The 26,378-nt window shown below is 41.4% G+C and overlaps 1 protein-coding gene across 4 annotated transcripts; it reads right to left on the bottom strand.

The window, feature by feature from the left end:
• Positions 1-241: 241 nt before the first annotated feature.
• On the bottom strand, positions 242-26,082 carry slc39a4 (solute carrier family 39 member 4). 4 transcript variants are annotated; one of them, XM_035792861.2, is made up of 12 exons: positions 25,751-26,082; positions 24,334-24,645; positions 23,721-23,925; positions 22,918-23,159; positions 17,525-17,696; positions 16,276-16,448; positions 14,563-14,730; positions 14,082-14,177; positions 13,358-13,412; positions 8,672-8,824; positions 7,971-8,158; positions 242-1,140 (listed from the first exon to the last, which is right to left on the bottom strand). In XM_035792861.2, exons 1-12 carry the CDS (start codon positions 26,063-26,065, stop codon positions 1,033-1,035), a joined length of 2,187 nt encoding a protein of 728 aa, XP_035648754.1. In that variant the 5' UTR covers positions 26,066-26,082; the 3' UTR covers positions 242-1,032. The 4 variants fall into 4 exon arrangements, with proteins under 4 accessions (XP_035648754.1, XP_035648756.2, XP_035648753.1 ...); XM_035792860.2 differs by lacking the exon at positions 242-1,140 and adding an exon at positions 3,769-7,724; XM_035792862.2 differs by lacking the exon at positions 242-1,140 and adding an exon at positions 3,770-7,724 and having other exon boundaries at positions 25,648-25,775.
• Positions 26,083-26,378: the final 296 nt, after the last annotated feature.

The following is a 26,378-nucleotide window of genomic DNA, read 5'->3' as shown; positions in this document are numbered from 1 at the left end:
TTAATGATGAGCTTGGAGGGCACTATGGTATTGAAGGCTGAGCTGTAGTCGATGAACAGCACTCCTACATAGGTATTCCTCTTGTCCAGATGGGTATTAAAGTCTTGAGCTACAATAAACGTGATCTCAGCATGTGCGGTTTCCAGTTTGCACAAAGTCCAGAGCAGTCGCAGTGTTGGCTTGAGGGGGACTATACACGGCCGTGACAATGTCCAAAGAGAATTCTCTCGGGAGGTAATGCGGTCGGCATTTGATAGTGAGGTATTCCAAATTGGGAGAACAAAAGGACTTGAGTTCTTGTACATTACCACAATCACACCATGAGTAGTTTTAAAAATGTTGTTTTACCTTTATTAAACTAGGCATGTCAGTTAAGAACAAATTATTATTTTCAATGACGGCCTAGAAACAGTGGGTTAACTGCCTTGTTCAGGGGCAGAACGACAGATTTTTACCTTGTCAGTTTGGGGATTTGATCTTGCAGCGGTTTTCGGTTAATAGTCCAACGCTCTAACCACTAGGCTACCTGCCGCCCCCAGTTCATGGTGAAGCATAAACCTCTGCCTTTCTTTTTCCCAGAGATGTATTTCTTCCTGTCTGTGCGATGTAAGGAGAACCCCGCTGGTTGTATGGACAGGGACAGTATATCCGGAGAGAGCCATGATTCTGTGAAACAGAGTATGTTACAGTCCCTGATGTCTCTCTGGAAAGAAATCCTCACCCTGAGCTCGTATACTTTATTGTCCAGGGATACTCGGAAGCGGTGGATGCTACAAGTCCACTCGATAATCCTCTTCTCCGTTGGCAGCATCTTGGAGCAGCCCTTGGGATGAGTGGAAATGCCTCAGGGATAAGAACAAAGGAACCAATTCAGGAAAGTATTATTTTTTTGAAATTCTGGTGAGTGACTGCTGATCTAATATCCTAAATGTATTTCCGGACTAGCTAATATTGCAAGAAATGTTCTGAGGAAGAAATGTTCTGAGCAAATAATGTAAGAAATAACACAAAAAATATATATGGCAAAGTTTGTTAGGCGCTAGGAACAGGGCGACCATGTCTGTCGGCACCATCTTGTTCCATCTTGCTCCGTCTCCATCTCTCTCTTGCTCCTTCTCTCACAAGGTGCTCCGCTCTAGCCTTAAAAAGATAAAGAAATAAACAAGACCGGAATGTTGACAAAGAGCCTCTGACACTCACACAAAAAATTACTGGGCAGGAGCAGTCTGAGAGCTGCAGTAGTACAGTTACTGCAGGGCTCTTCTCAATCTCAAATATCCACGAGAGGCTGAAAAAAAACGCTACACACAGGAAGCATTTAGCTGGAGAAACCAAACAAGCTGCAGGGGTCTGGACCAGGCAGGGGGCTGTGGAGTGAAGCCTTTTTCTCTGGGTTGTTTTGGCCATCCAGAGAGGACAGATAGGCGGCGTCTCAAATGGAATTATATTCCCTTTATAGTGTATTAGTTCTGACCAGAGCCCCGTAAGGTCCTGGTCAAAAATAGTGCACTTCATAGGGAATAGGGTGCCATTTGGGATGTAACCATAGATCAGTGGTGTCCTATCAAGGCCGGTGTTACTGGGGCTGCGTCTCTCTCCCCCGATGGATGCTCTTTTGTGGAGGGCTAACCTTTAATTGGCTAGTGAAGTGGTGAGGCGAATAGGAGGGTCTGTCTGTCTGTTGATCTGTCTGTCTGTGTGAAACTAATGACTCTTTGGTCTCAGCCACACATTCCCTTTGAATAGGGAGTGGAGCCCCACTCCCCTGAGAACACGGCGATCTGTTTCTTCATTTAACGCTTCATTTGTGATTGCTGTCACAGTAATGGTGTGCGTGTGTGTGTGTGTGTGTGTGTGTGTGTGTGTGTGTGTGTGTGTGTGTGTGTGTGTGTGTGTGTGTGTGTGTGTGTGTGTGTGTGTGTGTGTGGCACATGACAGCATATGTGCTTGTTTGTCAGTAAATTGGTAAGAAAGAATGAAAAAGGAGTGAAACTGAGACACTGAAGGATTTATGTGTGTGTGTGTGTGTGTGTGTGTGTGTGTGTGTGTGTGTGTGTGTGTGTGTGTGTGTGTGTGTGTGTGTGTGTGTGTGTGTGTGTGTGTGTGTGTGTGTGTGTGTGTATTGGGGAGTGTGTTAGGCAGAGGATGGTGTTAACATCCTCAGTGTGTGTCGTCTATCCAGACACAAAGGGTGTCCCCATGTGGGAGCAGCAGGAGCAGCCCTCCCCAGCCCTCCTCAACCCACTATAGGGTCCCACAGGGCACCTAATGGGAATATCATTAACCACACAGACAGCTAGAGCTGAATGGGAATGAGGGGAGAACAGGCCATGGATTAGATTAGAAAGCCATTTATGTCACTCTCCTACTTCAACAGTGAATGACACTAGTGTTCCATGTCAACACATGTCAAACACATTAAATGTTACAATTTTATGATGATTACAAAATGATAGGGATCTTGCAAAGGCAATCTCCATGTAACTCACCAAGGTACAGTGCAAATGAAAAATCTAAAAAAGAAAACTGTTTTCGAGCAACATCAATTAGCTCTTTACCTGTTGACATCAAAACATTACAACATCCAAGACCTTAAGTTCTGCTAAAAGTATGAATAACAAAATATTTGCATAATGTATAAATAGATTCTTCACATGATAGTTCAGCTTCTTTATCTTTGTATCTGAGGACCCTCCTGGCATGTCACACGTTTTGTCCGATGCCTCTACCATATTCCTCCGTATCTGGCACCTAAACCAAAGTTATTGGATCTTTTCCGCTTTTCCTACAACAAACAATGACACATGCATTCTATCCTGCAGAGCTAAGCATGCCTCTGTGTCTATGAATAAATTAATCCATGCTTTCTAAAGAAGACTGGCAGGCTTACCACAATGGTTCTTAACATAGCTAAGATTACGCTGCCATCCTATTGGCTCACACAGAAGCTTCACCCCCGCAGGAGGACGATAAGTAACGAATCAGATTCCTGATAGGCTCCATGCGTGTGTCTCAAATGGCACCCTATTATAGTATATAGTGCACTATTTTTTGAGCCGAGCCCTACGGGCCATTTGGGACGCAAGCTCTGTGTTTACAATCTAGCTCGGGGCTTCTGTGATTCTGAAGGTTCTCCATGCAGTTTAGCACCACAATAGCAGGGATTATAAGGTATCTCCAGTTTGATTCTGAATGGGTACATTGTCTATTTCTAGCTATTTGTAGTTGTAAAGATGACAATTGTATCAACCTTGTTTTCTACAGAATTGTCACATCATTGTCATATTATGATGCTGCTTTCATAAGGTTGGACATGGAGAATATTTGACACGGAGGAGTTTATGAATAGCCTGACCGTTTGAAATGCTCTGCAGTATTTCTTTGCCTATGTCATCAGCAGTTGCAAAACAGGCAAATTATAGGTGGTAAATCATCAATATTCTAACAACCTGTTCAATTAATGTTACTGTTAATTGAACTGACAAGGAAGGCATAAATCTTTTTTGTCAAAAAATAACTTCACTGAAAAAAAACTTCACCCATCTTAGAAAATATGAAGGACCTCATTATTTACAAGACTATATTCTGAGAATCATGTTTGACATTTGTGAAAGCTTTTAATTATTAAGGTTCTATCTGCATTTTGTCAAAATGTAGTAATTGTCGTAGCCCTGTTCTGTAAAATGTTCTCTACCAATATACTACTTTAAATACACCAATTCATGTCAAGTTAAAAATAATAAAATATATGTTTTAATTGCTCACACCATTCAAGCCAATGGGGGGGGGGTTGGTACTTTAAAGCCAATTATCTTAGAGTCATCTTTTTGCAGATAGAACCTTGTAATTTGAAGGTAATGCGACTTATCTATCATTGCTGTGGAAAGACGTCCTATGGTGACATACAGTATCTCTCCTCTAATGTGGCCATGTGTCTGGGATGAATTTCAAGGCAACAGGAAATAGATAATATTATGAGTCTCAGAGCTCCCTCCAGTGGTCCATTTGAACACATACACCACCTATAAGCTACTTCATAATTTTTCCTCAATCAAGTCTTTAAAAAAAAGCCTCAATTGACTATAAACTTAACATTGAAATCTTATCTTCAACTCACCATAAGCCTGTCACATTCTCACATTCATACACACTGTGTACACTTGCATCAACTTCACACTTCAGAAGATCACAAATTCAAACAGCATCTACCTACAGTGCACGCTGCCACGTACAGTAGCATCAGAAAGTATTCATACCTTTTGACTTATTCCGCGTGTTGTTGTGTTACAGCCTGAATTCGTAAAGGATTTTACATGTATTTCTTTTTCTCACCACATCTACACACAATACCTCCTAATGACAAAGTGGAGGCATGTTTTTTAGAAATGTTTGTACATTTATTAAAAACAAAATACAGAAATATCTCATGTACAGTACACAAGTATTCACACCCCTGAGTCAATACATGTTAGAATCCCCTTTGGCAGCAACTACAGGTGTGAGTCTTACTGGGTAAGTCTAAGAGTTTTGCACATCTGAATTCTAAAATATTTTTATGATTATTATTATTATTTTAAATTCTTCCAGCTCTGTCAAGTTGGTTGTTGATCATTGCTACACAACCATTTTTAAGTCTTGCTATAGATGTTTGAAAGGCTGGTCATGGCTCACATCAACACCATCATGTCGGAAACCCTAGACCCACTCCAATTCGTATACCGCCCCAACAGATAACGCAATCTCAATCGCACTCCACACTGCACTTTCCCACCTGGACAAAAGGATCACCTATGTGAGAATGCTGTTCATTGACTACAGTTCAGCATTCAACACCATAGTACCCACAAAGATCCTCACTAAGCTAAGGACCCTGGGACTAAACACCTCCCTCTGCAACTGGATCCTGGACTTCCTGACGGGCCACCCCCAGGTGGTAAGGGTAGGTAAAAACACATCTGCCGCACTGACCCCCAACACTGGGGCCCCTCAGGGGTGAGTGCTCAGTCCCCTCCTGTACTCCCTGTTCACCCACGACTGCGTGGCCAAGCACGACTACAACACCATCATTAAGTTTGCTGACGACACAACAGCCTGATCACCGACAACGATGAGACAGCCTATAGAAAGGAGGTCAGAGACACGGCAGTGTGGTGCCAGGACAACAACCTCTCCCTCAATGTGAGCAAGACAAAGGAGCTGATCGTGGAACATAGGAAAAGAAGGTCCGAACAGGCCCCCTGTGGAACGAGTCGAGAGTTTCAAGTTCCTTGGTGTCCACCAACGAACTATCATGGTCCAAACACACCAAGACAGTTGTGAAGAGGGCACGACAACACCTTTTCCCCCTCAGGAGACTGAAAAGATTTAGCATGGATCCCCAGAACCTCAAAAGGTTCTACAGCTGCACCATCGAGAACATCCTGACCAGTTGCATCACCGCCTGGTATGGCAACTGCTCGGCATCTGACCACAAGACGCTACAGAGGGTAGTGTGTACGGCTCAGTACATCACTGGGGCCAAGCTTCCTACTATCCAGGACCATCCAAGACCTATATCCAGGACCCCTCTCTTCTTACACTGCTGCTACTCGCTGTTTATTATCTATGCATAGTCACTATACAAAATACCTCGACTAACCTGTACCCCCACATATTGACTCGGTATCGGTATCCCCTGTATATAGCCTCGTTATTGTTATGTAATTTTCTTCTGTCACTTAATTTTTTTACCTTAGTTTATTTAGTAAATATTATCTTAACTCTCTTGAACTGCATTGTTGGTTAAGGGCTTGTAAGTAAGCATTTCACGGTAAAGTCTACACCTGTTGTATTCAGCATTTCACAGTAATATTTGATTTGATGTAACTAGGCCACTCAGGAACTTTCAATGTCATCGTGGTCCTTCTGTGGCTCAGTTGGTAGAGCATGGCGCTTGTAACGCCAGGGTAGTGGGTTCGATTCCCGGGACCACCCATACGTAGAATGTATGCACACATGACTGTAAGTCGCTTTGGATAAAAGCGTCAGCTAAATGGGCATATATTATTATTATTATTATATTATTATTATATTATATATTATCATCTTAGTAAGCACATCCAGTGTAGATTTGGCCTTGTGTTTAAGGTTATTGTCCTGCTGAAAGGTGACTTTGTCAGACTGAACCTGGTTTTCTTCTAGGATTTTGCCTATGCTTAGCTCCATTCTGTTTCTTTTTTTATCATAAAACACTCCCTAGTCCTCTACCGATGACAAGCATACCTATAACATGATGCAGCTACCACCATGCTTCAAAATATGCAGTGTTACTCCGTGATTTGTTTTGTTGGATTTTCCCCAAAAATAACACTTTGTCTTCAGGCCATAAAGTTCCTCACTTTGCCACATTTTTTGCAGTTTTACTTTAGTGCCTTGTTGCAAACAGGATGCATGTTTTAGAATATTTGTATTCTGTACAGGCTTCCTTATTTTAACTCTGTCAATTAGGTTACTATTGTGGAGTAACTACAATGTTGTTGATCCATCAGTTTTCTCCTGTCACAGCCATGGTAACTGTTTTAAAGTTACCATTGGCATCACGGTGAAATCCCTGAGCGGTGTCCTTCCTCTCCGGCAACTGAGTTAGGAAGGACGCCTGTATCTTTGTAGTGACTGGGTGTATTGATACATCATCCAAAGTGTAATTAATAACTTCACCATGCTCAAAAAAATATTCAATGTCTGCTTTTTTCATTTTTACCCATCTATCAATAGGTGCCCTTCTTTGCGAGGCATTGGAAAACATCCCTGTTCTTTGTGGTTGAAATTAATTGCTCTACTGAGGGACCTTACAGATAATTCATTGTATGTGTGGGGTACAGAGATGAGGTAGTCATTCAAAAAATGATGTTAAACACTATTACTGCACACAGTGAGTCCATGCAACTTATTATGTGACTTGTTAAGCACAGTTTTACTCCTGAACTTATTTAGGTTTGACATAACAAAGGGGTTGAATACTTATTGACTCAAGAAATTTCAGCTTTTAATTTTTAATTAATTTGTAAACATTTCTAAAAACATAATTCCCCTTTGACATGATGGGGTATTCTTTTATAAGCCTGTGACACAAGATCTCATTTGAATCCATTTTCAATTCAGGCGTTAACTCAACAAAACGTGGAAAAAGTCAAGGGGTGTGAATACTTTCTGAAGACACTGTACATGAGGTTAATACAAAAGGTGTGACAATTAGAGAGGAAGTAGCCTGAGGACCTGTGAGTCCCATTATAAATATAGGTTGTATAATTTACAGTTTGAACTAATCACATTCAGATGATATCCCTTCAAATAGTAGCATTAGCACCTACGGCAGGATGTGTCCACACAGAAGACCAACAGATTATACTTCTATGTGTTAGATGCATAAGATACACCAGAACTAGCCTGTATGCTCATACTGTGTATAACATCGAGAAAAGTAATGTCAGGAAACGTTGTATCATATAGAAATACCAAGCGTGTTACAGATACAGTAAAACAGATGAAATACAGCATAGCCTACATAGTGTCATTTGTAATTGTATTGTACTGTACAGTGTAAGGAATGGGAGGCTCTAGAAGCCAATTGTATCCTCATATAGAGAGAGGAGGAGCAGGATGCCCCAGCCAGACAGCAGTCCTACGTTCTGCAGCAGGAACATGAGCCAGGGCCTACGGTTGTCCACATGGACCATGGTGGGGAGCTGGGGGATGAGGATTAAGACAATAATATTTATAGAGGAAATTAGGCATTTCTGAAAGGAATAGGAGCAACTGTGTCATAACTCGGGGTCGGAGTTCTTCCTGGTCAGGTCACATGGCCAGGAGATGCTAAAGGCCCATGTCAAAGCAATTTAACTATTCATGCGACAGATTCTCATTTGAAAAGAACCACCAAGAAGCTATTCCTCCTATCCTGTTTGAGAATGTGGTAAAACTAGCATACTAACCATATCAGCCAGACCCACGTAAAGGAAGAGACCAGAGGTGATGGCAGCGATCCACTGCTTGGTGGCCAGGTCAGTAGAGATGGTGAGGGCGATGTAGAGACCGATGAAGGATGTGAGGGCACTGGCCACGTTCAGCATCAAGGCCTTCTTCACTGACACCCCGCTGTGCAGCAGGATAGCGAAGTCACCTGGGTGATGTAGAGAAAGGAGAAAGGAGGGGTATAAAGGGATGACACTGGTGATCAAATGTCAGTCTTAGCTTGATGTCATTGGAAAGATTGTGTGAATTAGAACCAGAGCCAAATGGCTAAACTGTGTATCTGCTAATCATCTACCTTTAATCTATTGCTATTAATCTATTCTAATAATTTATTGTTTGAAATTAAAGATAATCTTCTGAAATCAAACAAATCTAACTAAATATATATATCGAGTTCGATTTGTTTGATTTCAGAAGATTATCGTTCATTTCAAACAATAAAGTATTACAATATATTATATATACTGTATATACTGTATGTATATATATATATATATATATATAAATATAAATATATATATAAATATATATATAAATATATATATATAAATATATATATATATATATATATATATATATATATATATATATGGCTGGACCTTATTCTCAAGAGCCTTTTTCAACATGGCCAACTAGAGGAATCAGTCGGTGCTCCACTCACCCAGTTCGTGAGGCAGCTCATGACAGAACACAGCCAGAGACGTGGCAAGACCTGACTTCCAGGAAACAGAAAAGGCTGCTCCGATAGCCAGGCCATCGGCAAAGTTATGTATCCCGTCCCCTATGGTAACCATGTAGGGTAGCAGACGCTGTTCTAGTGGAGGGGAGAGACAGAAGGGAAACTCAGAGAGAGGCTCAGTTGTCTAAATAAGTCCATTCAAAATGCAGCTATTGTTAATAATTGTATATATATATTTGTAAATACAGAATATACTGTATGACTACATGACCAAAAGTACTGTATGTGGATACCTGCTCGTCGAATATCTAATTTCAAAATCATGGGCATTAATATAGAGTTGGTCCCCACTCTTCTGGGAAGGATTTCCACTAGATATTAGAACATAGCTGTGGGGACTTGCTTCCATTCAGCAACAAGAGCATTAGTGAAGACAATCACTGATGTTGGGCGATGAAGCCTGGCTCACAGACAGCATTCCAGTTCATCCCAAATGTGTTCAATGGGGTTGAGGTCAGGGCTCTGCGCAGTCAAGTTCTTCCACACAGATTTCCCTTCATTGGAACTAAGGGGCCTAGTCCGAACCATGAAAAACAGTCCCAGACCATTATTCCTCCTCCACCAAACATTACAGTTGGCATATTGCATTGGGGCAGTTAGCGTTCTCCTGGCATCCACCAAACCCTGATTCGTCCATCGGACTACCAGATATTGAAGCGTGATTCATCACTCCAGAGAATGCGTTTCCACTGCTCCAGAGTTCAATGGTGGAGAGCTTTACACCGCTCCAGCCGACACTTGGCATGATGATCTTAGGCTTGTATTGGGCTGCTCGGCCATGGAAACCCATTTCATGAAGCTCCCGACGTATAGTTCTCTTGTGCTGATGTTGCTTCCAAAAGCTGTTTGGAACTCGGTAGTGAGTGTTGGAACCAAGGACAGACGATATTTACGTGCTACACGCTTCAGCACACGGCGGGAGCTTGTGTGGCCTACCACTTTACGGCTGAGCCATTGTTGCTCCGAGATGTTTTCACTTCACAATAACAGCACTTACAGTTGACAGTGGCAGCTCTAGCAGGGCAGAAATCTGACAAACTGACTTGTTGGAAAGGTGGCATCCTTCGGCGGGGCCAAGTTGCAAGTCGCTGAGCTCTTCAGTAAGGCCATTCTACCGCCAATGTTTGTCTATGGAGATTGCATGTCTGTGTGCTCGATTTTATACGCCTGTCAACAACTGGTGTGGCTGAAATAGACGAATCCACTAATTTGAAGGGGTGTCCACATACTTTGTATATATAGTGTGTATATACAGTTGAAGTCGGAAGTTTACATACACTTAGGTTGGAGTCATTAAAACTCGTTTTTCAACCACTCCACACATTTCTTGTTAACAAACTATAGTTTTGGCAAGTCGGTTAGGACATATACTCTGTGCATGACACAAGTAATGTTTCCAACAATTGTTTACAGACAGATTATTTCACTTATAATTCACTGTATCACAATTCCAGTGGGTCAGACGTTTACATATACTAAGTTGACTTAAACAGCTTGGAAAATTCCAGAAAATTCTGTCATGGCTTTAGAAGATTCTGATAGGCTAATTGACATCATTTGAGTCAATTGGAGGTGTACCTGTGGATGTATTTCAAGGTCTACCTTCAAACTCAGTGCCTCTTCACTTGGCATCATGGGAAAATCAAAAGAAATCAGCCAAGACCCCATTAAAAAAATTGTAGACCTCTACAAGTCTGGTTCATCCTTGGGAGCAATTTCCAAACACCTGAAGGTACCACGTTCATCTGTACAAACAATTGTACACAAGTATAAACACCATTGGGGCCACACAGTCGTCATACAGCTCAGGAAGGAGATGCGTTCTGTCTCCTAGAGATGAGCGTACGTGCGAAAAGTGCAAATCAATCACAGAACAACAGCAATGGACCTTGTGAAGATGCTGGAGGAAACAGGTACAAAAGTATCTATATCCACAGTCCTATATCGACATAACCTGAAAGACCGCTCAGCAAGGAAGAATCCACTGCTCCAAAACCGCCATAAAAAAGCCAGACTACGGTTGGCAACTGCACATAGGGACAAAGATCGTACTTTTTGGAGAAATGTCCTGTGGTCTGATGAAACGAAAATTGAACTGTTTGGACATAATGACCATCGTTATGTTTGGAGGAAAAAGGGGAGGCTTGCAAGCCGAAGAACACCGTGAAGCACGGGGGTGGGAGCATCATGCTGTGGGGGTGCTTTGCTGCAGGAGGGACTGGTGCACTTCACAAAATAGATGTCATCATGAGGTAGGAAAATATGTGGATATCTCAAGACATCAGTTGGGAAGTTAAAGCTTGGTCGCAAATGGGTCTTCCAAATGGACAATGACCCCAAGCATACTTCCAAAGTTGTGGAAAAATGGCTTAAGGACAACAAAGTCAAGGTATTGGAGTGGCCATCACAAAGCCCTGACCTCAGTCCTATTGAAAGTTTGTGGGCAGAACTGAAAAAGCGTGTGTGAGCAAGGAGGCCTACAAACCTGACTCAGTTACACCAGCTCTGTCAGGAGGAATGGGCCAAAATTCACCCAACTTATTGTGGGAAGTTTGCGGAAGGCATCAAGAAACATTTGACCAAAGTTAACAATTTAAAGGCAATGCTACCAAATACTAATTGAGTGTATGTAAACTTCTGACCAACTGGGAATGTGATGAAAGAAATAAAAGCTGAAATAAATTATTCTCTCTACTATTATTCTGACATTATTCACACATTCTTAAATGAAGTGGTGATGCTACCTGACCTAAGACAGGGAATTTTTACTAGGATTAAATGTCAGCAATTGTGAAAAACTGAGTTGAAATGTATTTGGCTAAGGTGTATGTAAAGTTCCAACTTCAACTGTGTATATATATATATATATATATATATATATATATATATAAATAATGGTGTGAATAGACAGTATGGACAGTATATGAACAGAAGATATGTGTACAGCAGTACCGTAATTGCTGGACTATTAAGCGCACCCGAATATAAACCGCACCCACTGAATTATTAAAAAATATGTATTTTGTACATAAATAAGCCGCACATGTCTATAAACCGCAGGTGCCTACCGGTACATTGAAACAAATGAACTTTACACAGCCTTTAAACGAAACACGGCTTGTAAACAAAAATAAATAGGCTTTAACGAAACACGGCTTGTAACAAAAATTAAACAGTAGCCTACCAGTAAAGTCATTGGTCACTATCTTCCTCCTCCTGTGCACTGAAACCACTGAAGTCATCTCCTTCGGTGTCGGAGTTGAATAGCCTCAGAATTGCTTCATCCGATGTTGGATCGTTTTCATTGTCGCTCTCGTCACTTTCATCCGGAGGCAAATACCCCGCTGAGCTCATGCTGCCCCTTCAACACGCAGCAGTCCAGCCTTTCAAACCCCGTTGATGATAGTGGATTTTTTGACAATGCTCCACGCTGTCAGGACCCACTGGCAGACTTGAACATAAGTTGCTCTTCGCATGCGGCCCGTTTTAGTGAAGGATTTCTCCCCACTTGTCATCCAAGCCTCCCACTGAACAAGGAGCGCCACCTTAAATGCACGATTTACACTGATGTCGAGTGGCTGCAAATACTTTGGGCCATCTGCTTTTCTTCTCCCTGAAAGGTTTGTTGTCTTTTTGCACTGAGTCAGTTCCTCACGCTGCTGTTTACAAAGTCTTATAATCGACTCATTAAGGCCAAGCTCCCGTGCAGCAGCTCTATTTCCTTTTCCAACAGCCAGATCTATCGCCTTCAACTTGAAAGCTGCATCATATGCATTTCTCCGTGTCTTTGCCATGATGAGGGTGACAAAATCACTACCGTAATCAGAATGATGGGAAGTTTGAGCGCGCTCGATTTACGTCACATTATGTGACGGTGCTCAGTTTTTTGGCGGCATGAATCTTGTGAAAGCGGGAAAAATCCATAAATTAGCCGCGTCATTGTATAAACCGCGAGGTTCAGTGTGGGAATAAAGTAGCGGTTTATAGTCCAGAAATTACGGTAGTTATATAGGATGAGTTTTGACTAGAATACAGTATATACATATGGAGTGGCTAAAACAGTACAGTGGTAAACATGATTCAAGTGACCAGTGTTCAATTACTATGTACTGTAGGGCAGCAGTCTCTAAGGTATCATTGTAAATTATATTATAATTTACAACGATGACGGGGACATTTGGGTTGTACCTGCAGCTAAAATGTTTTATCCCTTTAGCAAATATCCCTTTTTAACTGTTCATTAGAAAAGAACACAGCTCTCTTGTGCACCTTACTCTTCGTCACACTGAATGTGTGTAAACATTGACTAGACCTGAGACTTGACTCGCACAGTAAGTTTACAGTTTGACAGCTTGCCATTGTAGCTACTTCCTGAATGTCAAACCTTGACCTATTTTTGTATTATTATTATTATTATCTTTGCTACTCAGTCATGTCACGACTTACTTCAACACATTTCTTAGTCTATATTGTATATTCTTATTGCGTATATATTTCCAAACATTAATATAAAAAGAAAAAGGCTTTCCTGTGCAAGTGACCAATAAACTTTGATTAGATGTAATGTCTTATGAAAAGGTTGTAAGTAGACCCAGAAGACTTTCTTACCTCTTGAGTGTTGGTTTTGTTCTGGAAAGGCTTTCTCTGTGTCATTGCTATCAACCTAGCAGGATCAGAATATTACAGAATAATAACACCTGAATTAAAGCAGTGAAAGGGTTAGTGAGGGACAAGGTGTTCAGAAACACGGATAGTAGAGACGTAAGACTACATGCTGTGCCGGGTAAAATATAGGCTTTACTATGAAACTGGCTTTTCAGTCATGGATCTATATCTGACTCAGTTCTCCAAGAGAGAGGTTAGAGGGTTTACAACCTACCAAGTCTGCCTGTGAATAACTGTCACACAACCTACCAGGTCTGTCTGTGAATAACTAGTACATAACCTACCAGGTCTCTGTGAATAACTGGTACAGAACCTACCAGGTCTGTCTGTGAATAACTGGTACAGAACCTACCAGGTCTGTCTGTGAATAACTGGTACAGAACCTACCAGGTCTGTCTGTGAATAACTGGTACAGAACCTACCAGGTCTGTCTGTGAATAACTGGTACAGAACCTACCAGGTCTGTCTGTGAATAACTGGTACAGAACCTACCAGGTCTGTCTGTGAATAACTGGTACAGAACCTACCAGGTCTGTCTGTGAATAACTGGTACAGAACCTACCAGGTGTGTCTGTGAATAACTGGTACAGAACCTACCAGGTGTGTATGTGAATAACTGGTACAGAACCTACCAGGTCTGTCTGTGAATAACTGGTACAGAACCTACCAGGTCTGTCTGCGATACAGACTGCTTGTTCTTTTTGTCCTGCAGGTACATCTCCACGACTTTACCATGGTCACAGTGATGGGGCTCAGACTCCACCTGGAAACACAATGAGACAATGTGCTCATAATATCATATCTTTTGATTGCAGACAGCATAGAACATGTATCTACTGTTATTACCTAACAATTATCACATTTTGGAACCAGTAAGACCTGACTAATTTCTGTGACCGAAGCATTGCACTTTATTAAAAGTTTATTGCAAATATACGTGTGGGTGTTTTTTTCACCATGGATCCACTGAACCAGTAAGCAGACAGAACAGTGGGGTTCAGTAAGAAGATAACATTTCGAAACATAGTGAAATTGGGAGGTACTATCTGAAATTGTCCAATAACGTCACAGATGTTTGTTTCTTGATGCAAAACATTTTGCTACATTGGGCCCTACTAAACACAGCCCAGGGGATAGACACTACTTACCCCATGGTGATGCGGAGCATGGTGCGTGGTGATGATGGAGAAAATAGTCTCCATGAGATAGAAGCAGTAGATTCCAGCCATCAGCACCAGTATCTTATAGATGTAGTCTGGAACCTCCTCTGAGTGGCTGTGGTCTGTTCCTTCACTGTGAACATGGAGGCCTAGGAACTGAATCAAAAGAGGAAACACGGTCACAACACGGTCAGACAAAGTCAGCCCAATGTCATTATAATGACAGTGTTATGACAGTGTTATGTAACCTTTATGACGGCAATACACAGGGAAGGATAAAACCAAATACTGGTGATGCAATCAACCTGTGGGTCCATTACTCTGAAATGGCCTCCTTCACATGCCACTGTTCTGACAGATGAATGTTTAGAGTGGAGACTGGTACCTATCCACCATATTGCTTTCACCAATCATGTCCTCTCAATAGGTAGTTGTTAAGGAGAGAAGAGGGGGATAAGAAACAATTTCGGCACCATAGGGACACAGTGTTATTTTACTCTCATCATTGGCTTTGTAATGACCGAAGATTCCCCGAAGCAACATCGGCCCATTTCTCTGTTTGTCCAATGAGAGGGTGTCGTTTCAGTTCCTTAATCACATTATTTTACACTGTAGCTGAGGATAGGGTGTGACAGCCTGCTAATACGTCGTCCTGTGATGTTGGCATGGATCTAAAAGGATTGAGCTACAGGAACAGGAAGTTCTGGATCTCCTTTAGAAGAGTCTGTCTGCCCTGGGGGAAATTAGCCAACTAAACTCAACTCCACGATTTACGATGCAGTTGAGTGGCAACAATGTCATGTGTAAATGCAAGCTATTCTTTGGGTGCTGACATTTTATGTGACGTCGTAGCTCCAGTCCGCCCACACTAGTTGCAGCACAACTCCATCGTAAATTGTGGAGTTAAGTTTAATCAAAGGCCCTCAGACATCTAAATGATCATTGGGTTGCACAGACATTAAAGGCCCAGTGCAGTCAAAACTGGATTTCCTGTGTTTTATATTTATTTCCCACAATATGTGGTTGGAATAATACTGTGAAATTGTGAAAATTATGACAACGGCCATTTGGTGTAAGAGCTGTTTGAAAAGACCCCTTGAAATTTCAGCCTGTTTTGGTGGGATGGCGTTTTGGTCTTCCATGGTGACATCACCATGCAGTAAATTAGTTAACAGAGTTTCAAACCTCTGGCAATAACGGCTAGTTTTCACCCTCCCAACTCAGACCACTCGCAGACAGTCCTAGCAAAAATTCTTGCTTGAGAAATTGCTTTGTTTAGAATCTATTTCTTTATATTTTTTGTACCATTTTAATTTAAAACAATCACAGTAAGGTACTAAATTGTTACCTAGAAATGATTTGATGTTGAGATAAAAACGGCTGCATTGGACCTTTAATCATAACACATCAAGGAAGTGTTGAGGAGAAAGAGGCCTAGCTGGCTAGATTGTGATGTTGCGTGTGATGCGCTGCTGGTACAATCTAAAAGCTAATGCTGCTGAACAATAACCAGATGATACCTGATGATATACCTGTTATGCTATAAAGTGAGTATAAAGTCTAAATCAGTGTTTTTTCCCACATTGTCCATTCCAGGCACCGTTCCAGCAACTATGATGGGTGTGTAACCAGGCCAGCACAGTACAGCTCAGCTTGAATCAGCTGGGCTCGGTAATGTGAATATGGTACTGTGGTGCTCACCATAGGCAGGAGGTGCAACAGGGCGTCCCCAGTGAGGGAGCCCACGGCCAGGCTGACACAGAACTGGATGATGAGCTGGAAGACACTACTACAGGAAGTACACAGCAGCACCACAACGCCAACCACAGCGGCCAGACAGATCAGAAGATTGGCGATGGTGGCATACACATACTCTGTGGAGAGAGAGAATGAACATTACTGGGTTCAACGTATACAGTAATAACAGGACTTAAGCAAATCAGTCAGTCAAGCCATGAAAGGTCTGTTAGATGATAATATATTCCACATACTGTGGATGTTACCTAATGATAACATCCATCTATACTGAACAAAAATATGCAACATGCAACAATTTCAAGTTAAAGTTTATATAAGGAAATCCGTCCATTTAAATCAATTCATTAGGCACTCATCTATGGATGTCACATGACTGGGCAGAGGCGCAGCCATGGGTGGGTCTGGGAAGGTATAGGCCCACCCACTAACCCAATGGGGAACCAGGCCCAGTCAATCAGACAAAAATACTCCTCAGTTTCATCAGCTGTCTGGGTGGCTCAGATGAACCCACAGGTGAAGAACGCAGATGTGGAGGTCCTGGGCTTGGCGTTACACATGGTCTGCGGTTGTGAGGCCGGTTGGACGTACTGCCAAATTCTCTAAAACAACGTTGGAGGCGGCTTAAGGTAGAGAAATTAAAATTAAATGATCTGGCAACAGCTCAGGTGGACATTCCTGCAGTCATGCTGTTTAATCAGCTTCTTGATACTTCTTGACCTGTCAGGTGGATGGATTATCTTGGCAAAGGATAAATGCTCACTAACAGGGATGTAAACAAGCATGTGCACAAAATTGGAGAGAAATAAGCTTTTTGTGTATATGGAACATTTCTGGGATTTTTTATTTCAGCTCATGGAACATGGGACCAACACTTTACATGTTGATTTTATATTTTTGTTCAGTATAGTTTACATTTTGGAGCGTTTATATTTATGAACATAGTACATGTATCGGTGCAGAGTCTCACTATCATTCCCTTTTCATTAAAAAGTTAATAGTAACGAATGGGCCTTTCTGTATCAAAAGGAGAGGAGTGAGTGTTGAATAGAGTGTATTGTAGTAGTCAATCAATCACATATATTTTATAAATCCCTTTTAACATCAGAAGTTTACATATATCCATCCTAAACTCCCAAAGAGCAAGCAATGCAGAGGCAGAAGCATGGAGCAAGGACTGTAGCAGTCCACTCACTCTCTATGGTACTGAGCTGGTCTGATGGTCCAGTGGGGGGAGAGGTGCTGTTGCAGGCCCCACTGAGGATCTGCTGGACCAGGGCTGGGCTAAGCCGGGCCACGTCATACCTGGACAGGCTAGATCCATTCAGCCCATGGATCTTTACCAGTTCCTCTGGGCTGAAACATGTCTATATGGAGAAAACAGGGCTGAAACACATCTACATAAGCAGGAAATGCCAACAACGAACAGTCTAACTCATATTTATGCATTAAAAACAAATAATAAAAGAAAAGCATTGTAAGTTTTAGTTTTGTAAAGTTGGCGCGGGAGAGGTGGATTTCTTTTTGTTATCGATCAATAATGACAAACCTTCTGGCATTGACAACTTAGATGGAAAGCTACTGAGGAGGGTAGCTGACTATAGCCACTCCTATATGTCATATCTTTAATCTAAGCATACAGGAATGTGTGTGCTCTCAGGCCTGGAGAGAAGCCAAAGTCATTCTGCTACCCAATCAGAACTATCAGCTTGCTGCCAGCTCTTAGCAAACTGTTGCAAACAAATGCAATACTATTTCTCTGTCAATAAATGTTCTCTGTAAATAAATTGACGTTCAGCATGCTTATCGAGAAGGGCACTCAACATGTACTCCACTGACATAAATGACTGATGATTGGTTGAAATAAATTGATAATAAGAAGATTGTGGGAGCTGTACTGTTCGATTTCAGTGCAGCCTTTGATATTATTGCCAATAAACGTATGTTTTATGGCTTTTCAACCTCTGCCATATCGTGGATTCAGAGCTTTTCTTCTAATAGAACTCAGAGTTTGTTTTTATAGAAGCCTCTCTCTAATGTAAAACATGTATGGTATGGTATACAGCAGGCAGGTCTCTAGGCCTGCTATTCTTTTCCATTTGACCAATGACCTGCCACTGGCATTAAACCAAGCCTGTGTGTCCATGTATGCTGATTATTCAACCCTATATGTGTCAGCAACCCCCGCTAATGAAGTCACTGAAACTAATGAAGTCACTGAAACTAATGAAGTCACTGAAACTAATGAAGTCACTGAAACTAATGAAGTCACTGAAACTAATGAAGTCACTGCAACTAATGAAGTCACTGCAACTAATGAAGTCACTGAAACGAATGAAGTCACTGAAACTAATGAAGTCACTGAAACTAATGAAGTCACTGAAACTAATGAAGTCACTGAAACTAATGAAGTCACTGCAACTAATGAAGTCACTGAAACTAATGAAGTCACTGCAACTAATGAAGTCACTGAAACTAATGAAGTCACTGAAACTAATGAAGTCACTGAAACTAATGAAGTCACTGAAACTAATGAAGTCACTGAAACTAATGAAGTCACTGAAACTCTTAACAAGGAGTTGCAGTCAGTTTTGGAATGGGTGGCCAGTATTAAACTGGTCCTGAACATCTCGTAAACTAAGAGCATTGTATTTGGTACAAATCAGTCTCTAAGCTCTAGACCTCTAGGTGAATCTGATAATGAATGGTATGGCTGTTGAACAGGTTGAGGAGACTAAATTACTTGGTGTTCCCTTAGATTGTAAACTGTCATGGTCAAAACATATAGATTCAATGGTTGTAAAGATGGGGAGAGGTCTGTCCATAATAAAGAGACGCTCGGCTTTTTTGACACCACACTCCAAAAATCAAGTCCTGCAGGCTCTAGTGTTGTCTTATCTTGATTATTGTCCAGTCATGTGGTCAAGTGCCACAAAGAAAGGTCTAGTTAAGCTGCAGCTGGCCCAGAACAGAGCGGCACATCTTGCTCTTCACTGTAATAAGAGGGCTAATATAAATACTATGCATTCCAGTCTCGCTTGGCTAAAAGTAGAGGTGAGACTGACTGCATCACTTCTTACTTTTATAAGAAACATTAATGTGCTGAAAATTCTACATTTTTGCATAGTCAACGTACAGCTCTGACACACACACGTACATACCGGACATGCCACCAGGGGTCTGTTCACAGTCCTCAAATTCAGAACAAAGTCAAGAAAGCTTACAGCTTACTGGTTTAAAAAAACAGATGAAGCAATACTTCACGGCACAACGCCTCTCCCCTATTTGACCTAGATATTTTATGTGCATGTATTGATATGTAGGCTATGTCTGCCGTTTTTAAATGGATGTAGTTCTGTCCTTGAGCTGTTCTAGTCTATTATTGTTCTGTATTATGTCATGTTTCATGTTTTGTGTGGACCCCAGGAAGAGTAGCTGCTGCTTTCACAACAGCTAATGGAGATCCTAATAAAATACCAAATACATGGAGGAAACAGCGCTGAAACATGTCTACATTGAGGAAACAGCACTTAAACATGTCTATATGGAGGAAACAAAGATGAAACAAGTATACATGGAGGAAACAAACATGAAACAAGTATACATGGAGGAAACAAAGATGAAACAAGTATACATGGAGGAAACAAAGATGAAACAAGTATACATGGAGGAAACAAAGATGAAACAAGTATACATGGAGGAAACAAAGATGAAACAAGTATACATGGAGGAAACAAAGATGAAACAAGTATACATGGAGGAAACAAAGATGAAACAAGTATACAGGGAGGAAACAAAGATGAAACAAGTATACAGGGAGGAAACAAAGATGAAACAAGTATACATGGAGGAAACAAAGATGAAACAAGTATACAGGGAGGAAACAAAGATGAAACAAGTATACAGGGAGGAAACAAAGATGAAACAAGTATACATGGAGGAAACAAAGATGAAACAAGTATACATGGAGGAAACAAAGATGAAACAAGTATACATGGAGGAAACAAAGATGAAACAAGTATACATGGAGGAAACAAAGATGAAACAAGTATACATGGAGGAAACAAAGATGAAACAAGTATACATGGAGGAAACAAAGATGAAACAAGTATACATGGAGGAAACAGGGATGAAACAAGTATACATGGAGGAAACAAATATTAAACAAGTATACATGGAGGAAACAAAGATGAAACAAGTATACATGGAGGAAACAGGGAAGAAACACATGTACAGTGGCTTGTGAAAGTATTCACCCCCCTTGGCATTTTTCCTATTTTGCTGCCTTACAACTTGGAATTAAAATAGATTTTTGGGGGGGTTATATCATTTGATTTACACAACACTTTGAAGATGCTAAATATGTTTTATTGTGAAACAAACAAGAAATAAGACAAAAAAGAGAAAACTTGAGAGTGCAAAACTATTCCCCCTCCCAAAGTCAATACTTTGTAGATCCACCTTTTGCAGTATTTACAGTTGCGAGTCTCTTGGGGTATGTCTCTATAAGCTTGGCACATCTAGCCACTGGGATTTTTGCCCATTCTTCATGTAAAAACCGCTCCAGCTCCTTCAAGTTGGATGGGTTCCTCTGGTGTACAGCAATCTTTAAGTCATACCACAGATTTTCAATTGGATTGAGGTATGGGCTTTGACTAGGCCATTCCAAGACATTTAAATGTTTCCCCTTAAACCACTCAAGTGTTGCTTTATCACTATGCTTAGGGTCATTGTCCTGCTGGAAGGTGAACCTCCATCCCAACCTCAAATCTCTGGAAGACTGAAACAGGTCTCCCTCAAGAATTTCCCTGTATTTAGCGCCATCCATCATTCCTTCAATTCTGACCAGTTTCCCAGTCCCTGCCGATTAAAAACATTCCCACAGCATGATGCTGCTGCCACCATGCTTCACTGTGGGGATGTAAGTCTCGGGGTGATGAGAGGTGTTGGGTTTGCGCCAGACATAGCGCTTTCCTTGACAGCCAAAAAGCAACATTTTTGACTCATCTGACCAGAGTAACTTCTTCCATATGTTTGGGGAGTCTCCCACATTCCTTTTGGCGAACACCAAATGTGTTTGCTTATTTTCTTCTTTAAGTAATTGCTTTTTTCTGGCCACTCTTCCGTAAAGCCCAGCTCTGTGGAGTGTACGGCTTAAAGTGGTCCTATGTACAGATACTCCAATCTCCGCTGCGGAGCATTGCAGCTCCTTCAGGGTTATCTTTGGTCTCTTTGTTGCCTCTCTGACTAATGCCCTCCTTGCCTGGTCTGTGAGTTTAGGTGGGGCGGCCCTCTATTGGCAGGTTTGTTGTGGTGCCATATTCTTTCCATTTTTTAATAATGGATTTAATGGTGCTCCATGGGATGTTCAAAGTTTCAGATATTTTTTTATAACCCAAACCTGCTCTGTACTTCTCCACAACTTTGTCCCTGACCTGAGCTGCTTGGTTTTCATGGTTCCCCTTGCTTAGTGGTGCTGTAGACTCTGGGGCCTTTCAGAACAGCTGTATATATACTGAGATCATGTGACACTAAGATTTCACAAAAGTGGACTTTATTTAACTAATTATGTGACTTCTGAAGGTAATTGGTTGCACCAGATCTTATTTAGGGGTTTCATAGCAAAGGGGGTGAAATAGTAAAATAAGTGACACACCAAGCACTGAGGTGGTTCAGTAAAATAATGACACACCAAGCACTGAGGTGGTTCAGTATAATAATGACACACCAAGCACTGAGGTGGTTCAGTATAATAATTACCCACCAAGCACTGAGGTGGTTCAGTATAATAATTACCCACCAAGCACTGAGGTGGTTCAGTAAAATAATGACACACCAAGCACTGAGGTGGTTCAGTAAAATAATGACACACCAAGCACTGAGGTGGTTCAGTATAATAATGACACACCAAGCACTGAGGTGGTTCAGTAAAATAATGACACACCAAGCACTGAGGTGGTTCAGTAAAATAATGACACACCAAGCACTGAGGTGGTTCAGTATAATAATGACACACCAAGCACTGAGGTGGTTCAGTAAAATAATGACACACCAAGCACTGAGGTGGTTCAGTAGAATAATGACACACCAAGCACTGGGGTGGTTCAGTATAATAATTACCCATCAAGCACTGAGGTGATTCAGTATAATAATGACACACCAAGCACTGAGGTGGTTCAGTAAAATAATGACACACCAAGCACTGAGGTGGTTCAGTAAAATAATGACACACCAAGCACTGAGGTGGTTCAGTATAATAATTACCCACCAAGCGCTGGGGTGGTTCAGTAAAATAATGACACACCAAGCGCTGGGGTGGTTCAGTAAAATAATGACACACCAAGCACTGAGGTGGTTCAGTAAAATAATTACCCACCAAGCGCTGGGGTGGTTCAGTAAAATAATGACACACCAAGCACTGAGGTGGTTCAGTAAAATAATTACCCACCAAGCACTGAGGTGGTTCAGTAAAATAATTACCCACCAAGCGCTGGGGTGGTTCAGTAAAATAATTACCCACCAAGCGCTGGGGTGGTTCAGTAAAATAATGACACACCAAGCGCTGGGGTGGTTCAGTATAATAATTACCAGGTCCCAGCTGCTGATGTTCCTCTGGTGGTACCCCTCCTCGTGACTCTGCCTGAAGGCTGCACTTCCACCTCGACCCCCCCAACAACTCTGAGCACCTCGACCCCCGCTAGCGGTACTGTGGTGACTATGATCATCATGACCATGGTCATTGTTGTGTCCATCTTGATCTCCATGTTCATGATCGTGTTCCTCTTTGTGGATTCCACCCAGTTGCAAGCTCTTCATAATACCTTCCAGCTCTACAGAGATGAATCAGAATGATATGATTGGTGGTAATGTATATAGCAGGCCATTGGGGAACAGCAGGGGCGAAACTTTGGCTTTAGAAGTTGGGGGGACATATTTTTTTTCGTATAACTTTTTTTTCTTCAGTCAGATTAACACTCCAAGAGCCTACCCGGCACCTCGGAGTCGTCAGCATGGTCCTAAAGCACACTGTTGCCTCGTTTTGTATCACATTCCAATGATAAAACTGGGGGGAACATGTCCCCCCTGTCCCCAGTGAAAGTTGCGCCCCTGGGGAGAAGTAATATACACTCTCATTACCAGTGGTTTTCATGGGGTAATGTTAATAACATAGCCCTCTCAAGGGCAACATGCTAAATAAATGATGAATTATGTATGACACAACATGGATGAATGAGTAGGTTGAAGTACAGGCAGGAGGATGACTTTACATGGCAGTGTAATAAAACTAAAACTAAAGAATAAGATCAAAATGATTCATACTAATAGGAATAGTCACTTGTTATGATGTAATATGACAGTAATAACAACATTAAAGGGTTATCGTACGGTACCATGAATAGTGATGTTGTCAGAGCCGAAGCGGTTGAGTATGAAATCCAAAAAATACTCTTCTTCAGGTAGTGCTCTGGCTGTCATGCAGTCACCTCGTAAAGCATGGTAAACTATGTATCCAAACAACACATCTGTGTTGTGAGGGTCACCATCACTAGTTGACGCGCTGCTCTCCTCTAAGATGTCTTGGCCAGTGAGACAGTGCTAAATGACCATGATAACAAGACAGGACAGACTTACACTGTTGAATAGAAATACTTTGTTGAGACAAATTAACTATTTAGAAAACAGGTCAGTATATACAGTATTGTGCTATTCTTCATTATAAACTGGGTAGTTCCAGCCCTGGATTCCGATTGGCTAAAATTCATGGCATATGAGACAATATACCACAGGTATGACGCAATCTCCTGGTTTACTGTTCTAATTACGTTGGTAACCTATTTATAACAGCAATAAGGCACCTCTGGGGGTTTGCAGTATATGGCCAATATAACATGGCTAAGGGCTGTAGCCAGGCACTCTGCATTGTTAAAACTTTAACAGCCCTTAGCCGTGGTATACTGGCAATATACCACACCTCCTCGGGCCTTATTACACATCAGCTCCAACCTGGTCGTACTGCTGATCAGGCTTGTAGTGCTTCTCCATGTTTCGGAGCAGAGTCTCTATCCCACTGCTCTCCATGTCTCCGTGTCCATGCCCATCCCTGTGCCTGTGGTGGTCATGGCCTGTGATTTCCTGGATGAGGTGGTCCGTCTCATCCCCCCACCTCCCTGCCCTCACGGCAGAGCAGGCCTCGGTGGGAGAGCTGAGGTAGAGGTGGCATCCTGCCGCTACTCTGAAGAAGCCCTCGTTGTGAAGGAGACCACCAGTGCTGGTAAAGTTACCCACCAGCTGGTCTACTGACTGCACAGAGAGGCACTAGAAACAAGCTTCAGTGTTACATGTAGATTATTTATGTACTAAGGACAAATATAGGTCTAATTTATAAGAGAAAACATAAGGTCGTAGGGTCTTATTGTTTTGTCATTATGACCACTAGTTAAGGGAAAGGAGTTTGGGTTGGTTTGACTTGGGTGACATTTTCTGATCTTTAAGAGCAGACTATACTCTGTTTTTTTTAATCAGGACATACAGTGACTTTGCACAGTATCATAATGTAGATAATAGTCCGAATCTACCGCACATCCAAAACCAACTAGTGAATGTGCTGGAGGCTAAATGCAAAACTAGAGGAACAGGAAAAAGTCTCCACACATTTTCAGTCAGATGTAAATGTATTTTAGAAGAGGCTGAGCTTGATGCAGGTAGGACTGACTGAAAGAAATATGAAATAGAATTTCAGAAATGTAAGGAAAATAGAATGCCTGATCATTAAGATGCAATTTAAACAACCTGCACAGTGAAGGTTGATACAACCAAGACATTCAAATGAATTGGTGATGTAAAAGAAAAGCATTAATATAAAATATTATATTGGGTTTATGATCATTGTAATAGTCATATAGAAGGCTATGCTAATACTTTTAACCCAGCCATACGCCATTTAAACCTAAGACATTGTTCTATAATATCTACTACCCTGTTTTAGTGTTGGTTTTATGTCATTGCAATAGTAAGAACATAAAGGTCGGGATAAATGTTGTTACAAAAATCGGGTACAAAACAATCTGCAATGCTGACGTCGTGTAATATCTCTCTGTGTAATAATAACACGAATCATTATTGTTTTTAATCTATAATACAGTAATAATAACAATATATATATATTTTTAATATTATGGCGCAAGCTTTAACTTTAAAATTACTCAGTGCTCAATATATATGTATCAATACATTTTTTAATGAACTCTGTCAGAGGCTGATAAAAAAATACGGATATATTTAACTATTGGTCTAACAAAGAACTGTGACTGTACATACAGCTTAGTCTCCAGTAGTGTAGCGCACGGCACAGCAACAGGTGCAGAATGGACCTCGACCTTTCCTAAAGCGCAAGCTGTAGCGAGTGTAGGAAAAAAGTTACCTTTTCACACGACACACCAGGGCACTGCACACGCTTCTCTAACAGTTTGAAAAAGGAGAGAACTGACATTTCATCCAGGTATTCCTCTCCTGGCGACACGAGCTCCACCACTTTGTCATATAGATCCACAGGTGAATACCACGCATAGCTGAATAGGTTAATACTCAGACATAGGAGAATAACGGGGAAATACTTATATGTCGTTTCCATTGTTCTATCTATAAAGATAATATACTCTATAAAAAATAATAAAAAATAAAGTGCTAAAAACAGTGAGTTTAGTCGATGAGTTGTTTCCCGAGTGGCGCAGATCATTCCACACGCGGTTTTTAAGTTCATCATACAGGTCTCTATAATTACGAAGTTTGAGATTTCATCGACCTGTAAGCTTGCCTTTGATTGGTTCAGAGGCGAGATGTGCTTCTCTACCAGTCCATAAATAAGTGACCATTGCAGTTCACCTGAATTAGGGGTGCATGTCCAAATCACCTGTCTTCATTTTGTAGAATCAGCATAAACTGACCTAAACTGAAATAATGGCAAGTTCGTTTTTTAAATGTCAGTACAATATGTTGCTAAGAACACAGGCAAAATATGTGTGCCATGTGACACAATTACACCCTCACCC

This window comes from Oncorhynchus keta, chromosome 19 (genome assembly GCF_023373465.1).
Source record: "Oncorhynchus keta strain PuntledgeMale-10-30-2019 chromosome 19, Oket_V2, whole genome shotgun sequence".
NCBI lineage: Eukaryota > Metazoa > Chordata > Actinopteri > Salmoniformes > Salmonidae > Oncorhynchus > Oncorhynchus keta.
Note: the sequence above shows the minus strand (reverse complement) of the source record. Positions and strands in the feature narration are given on the sequence as shown.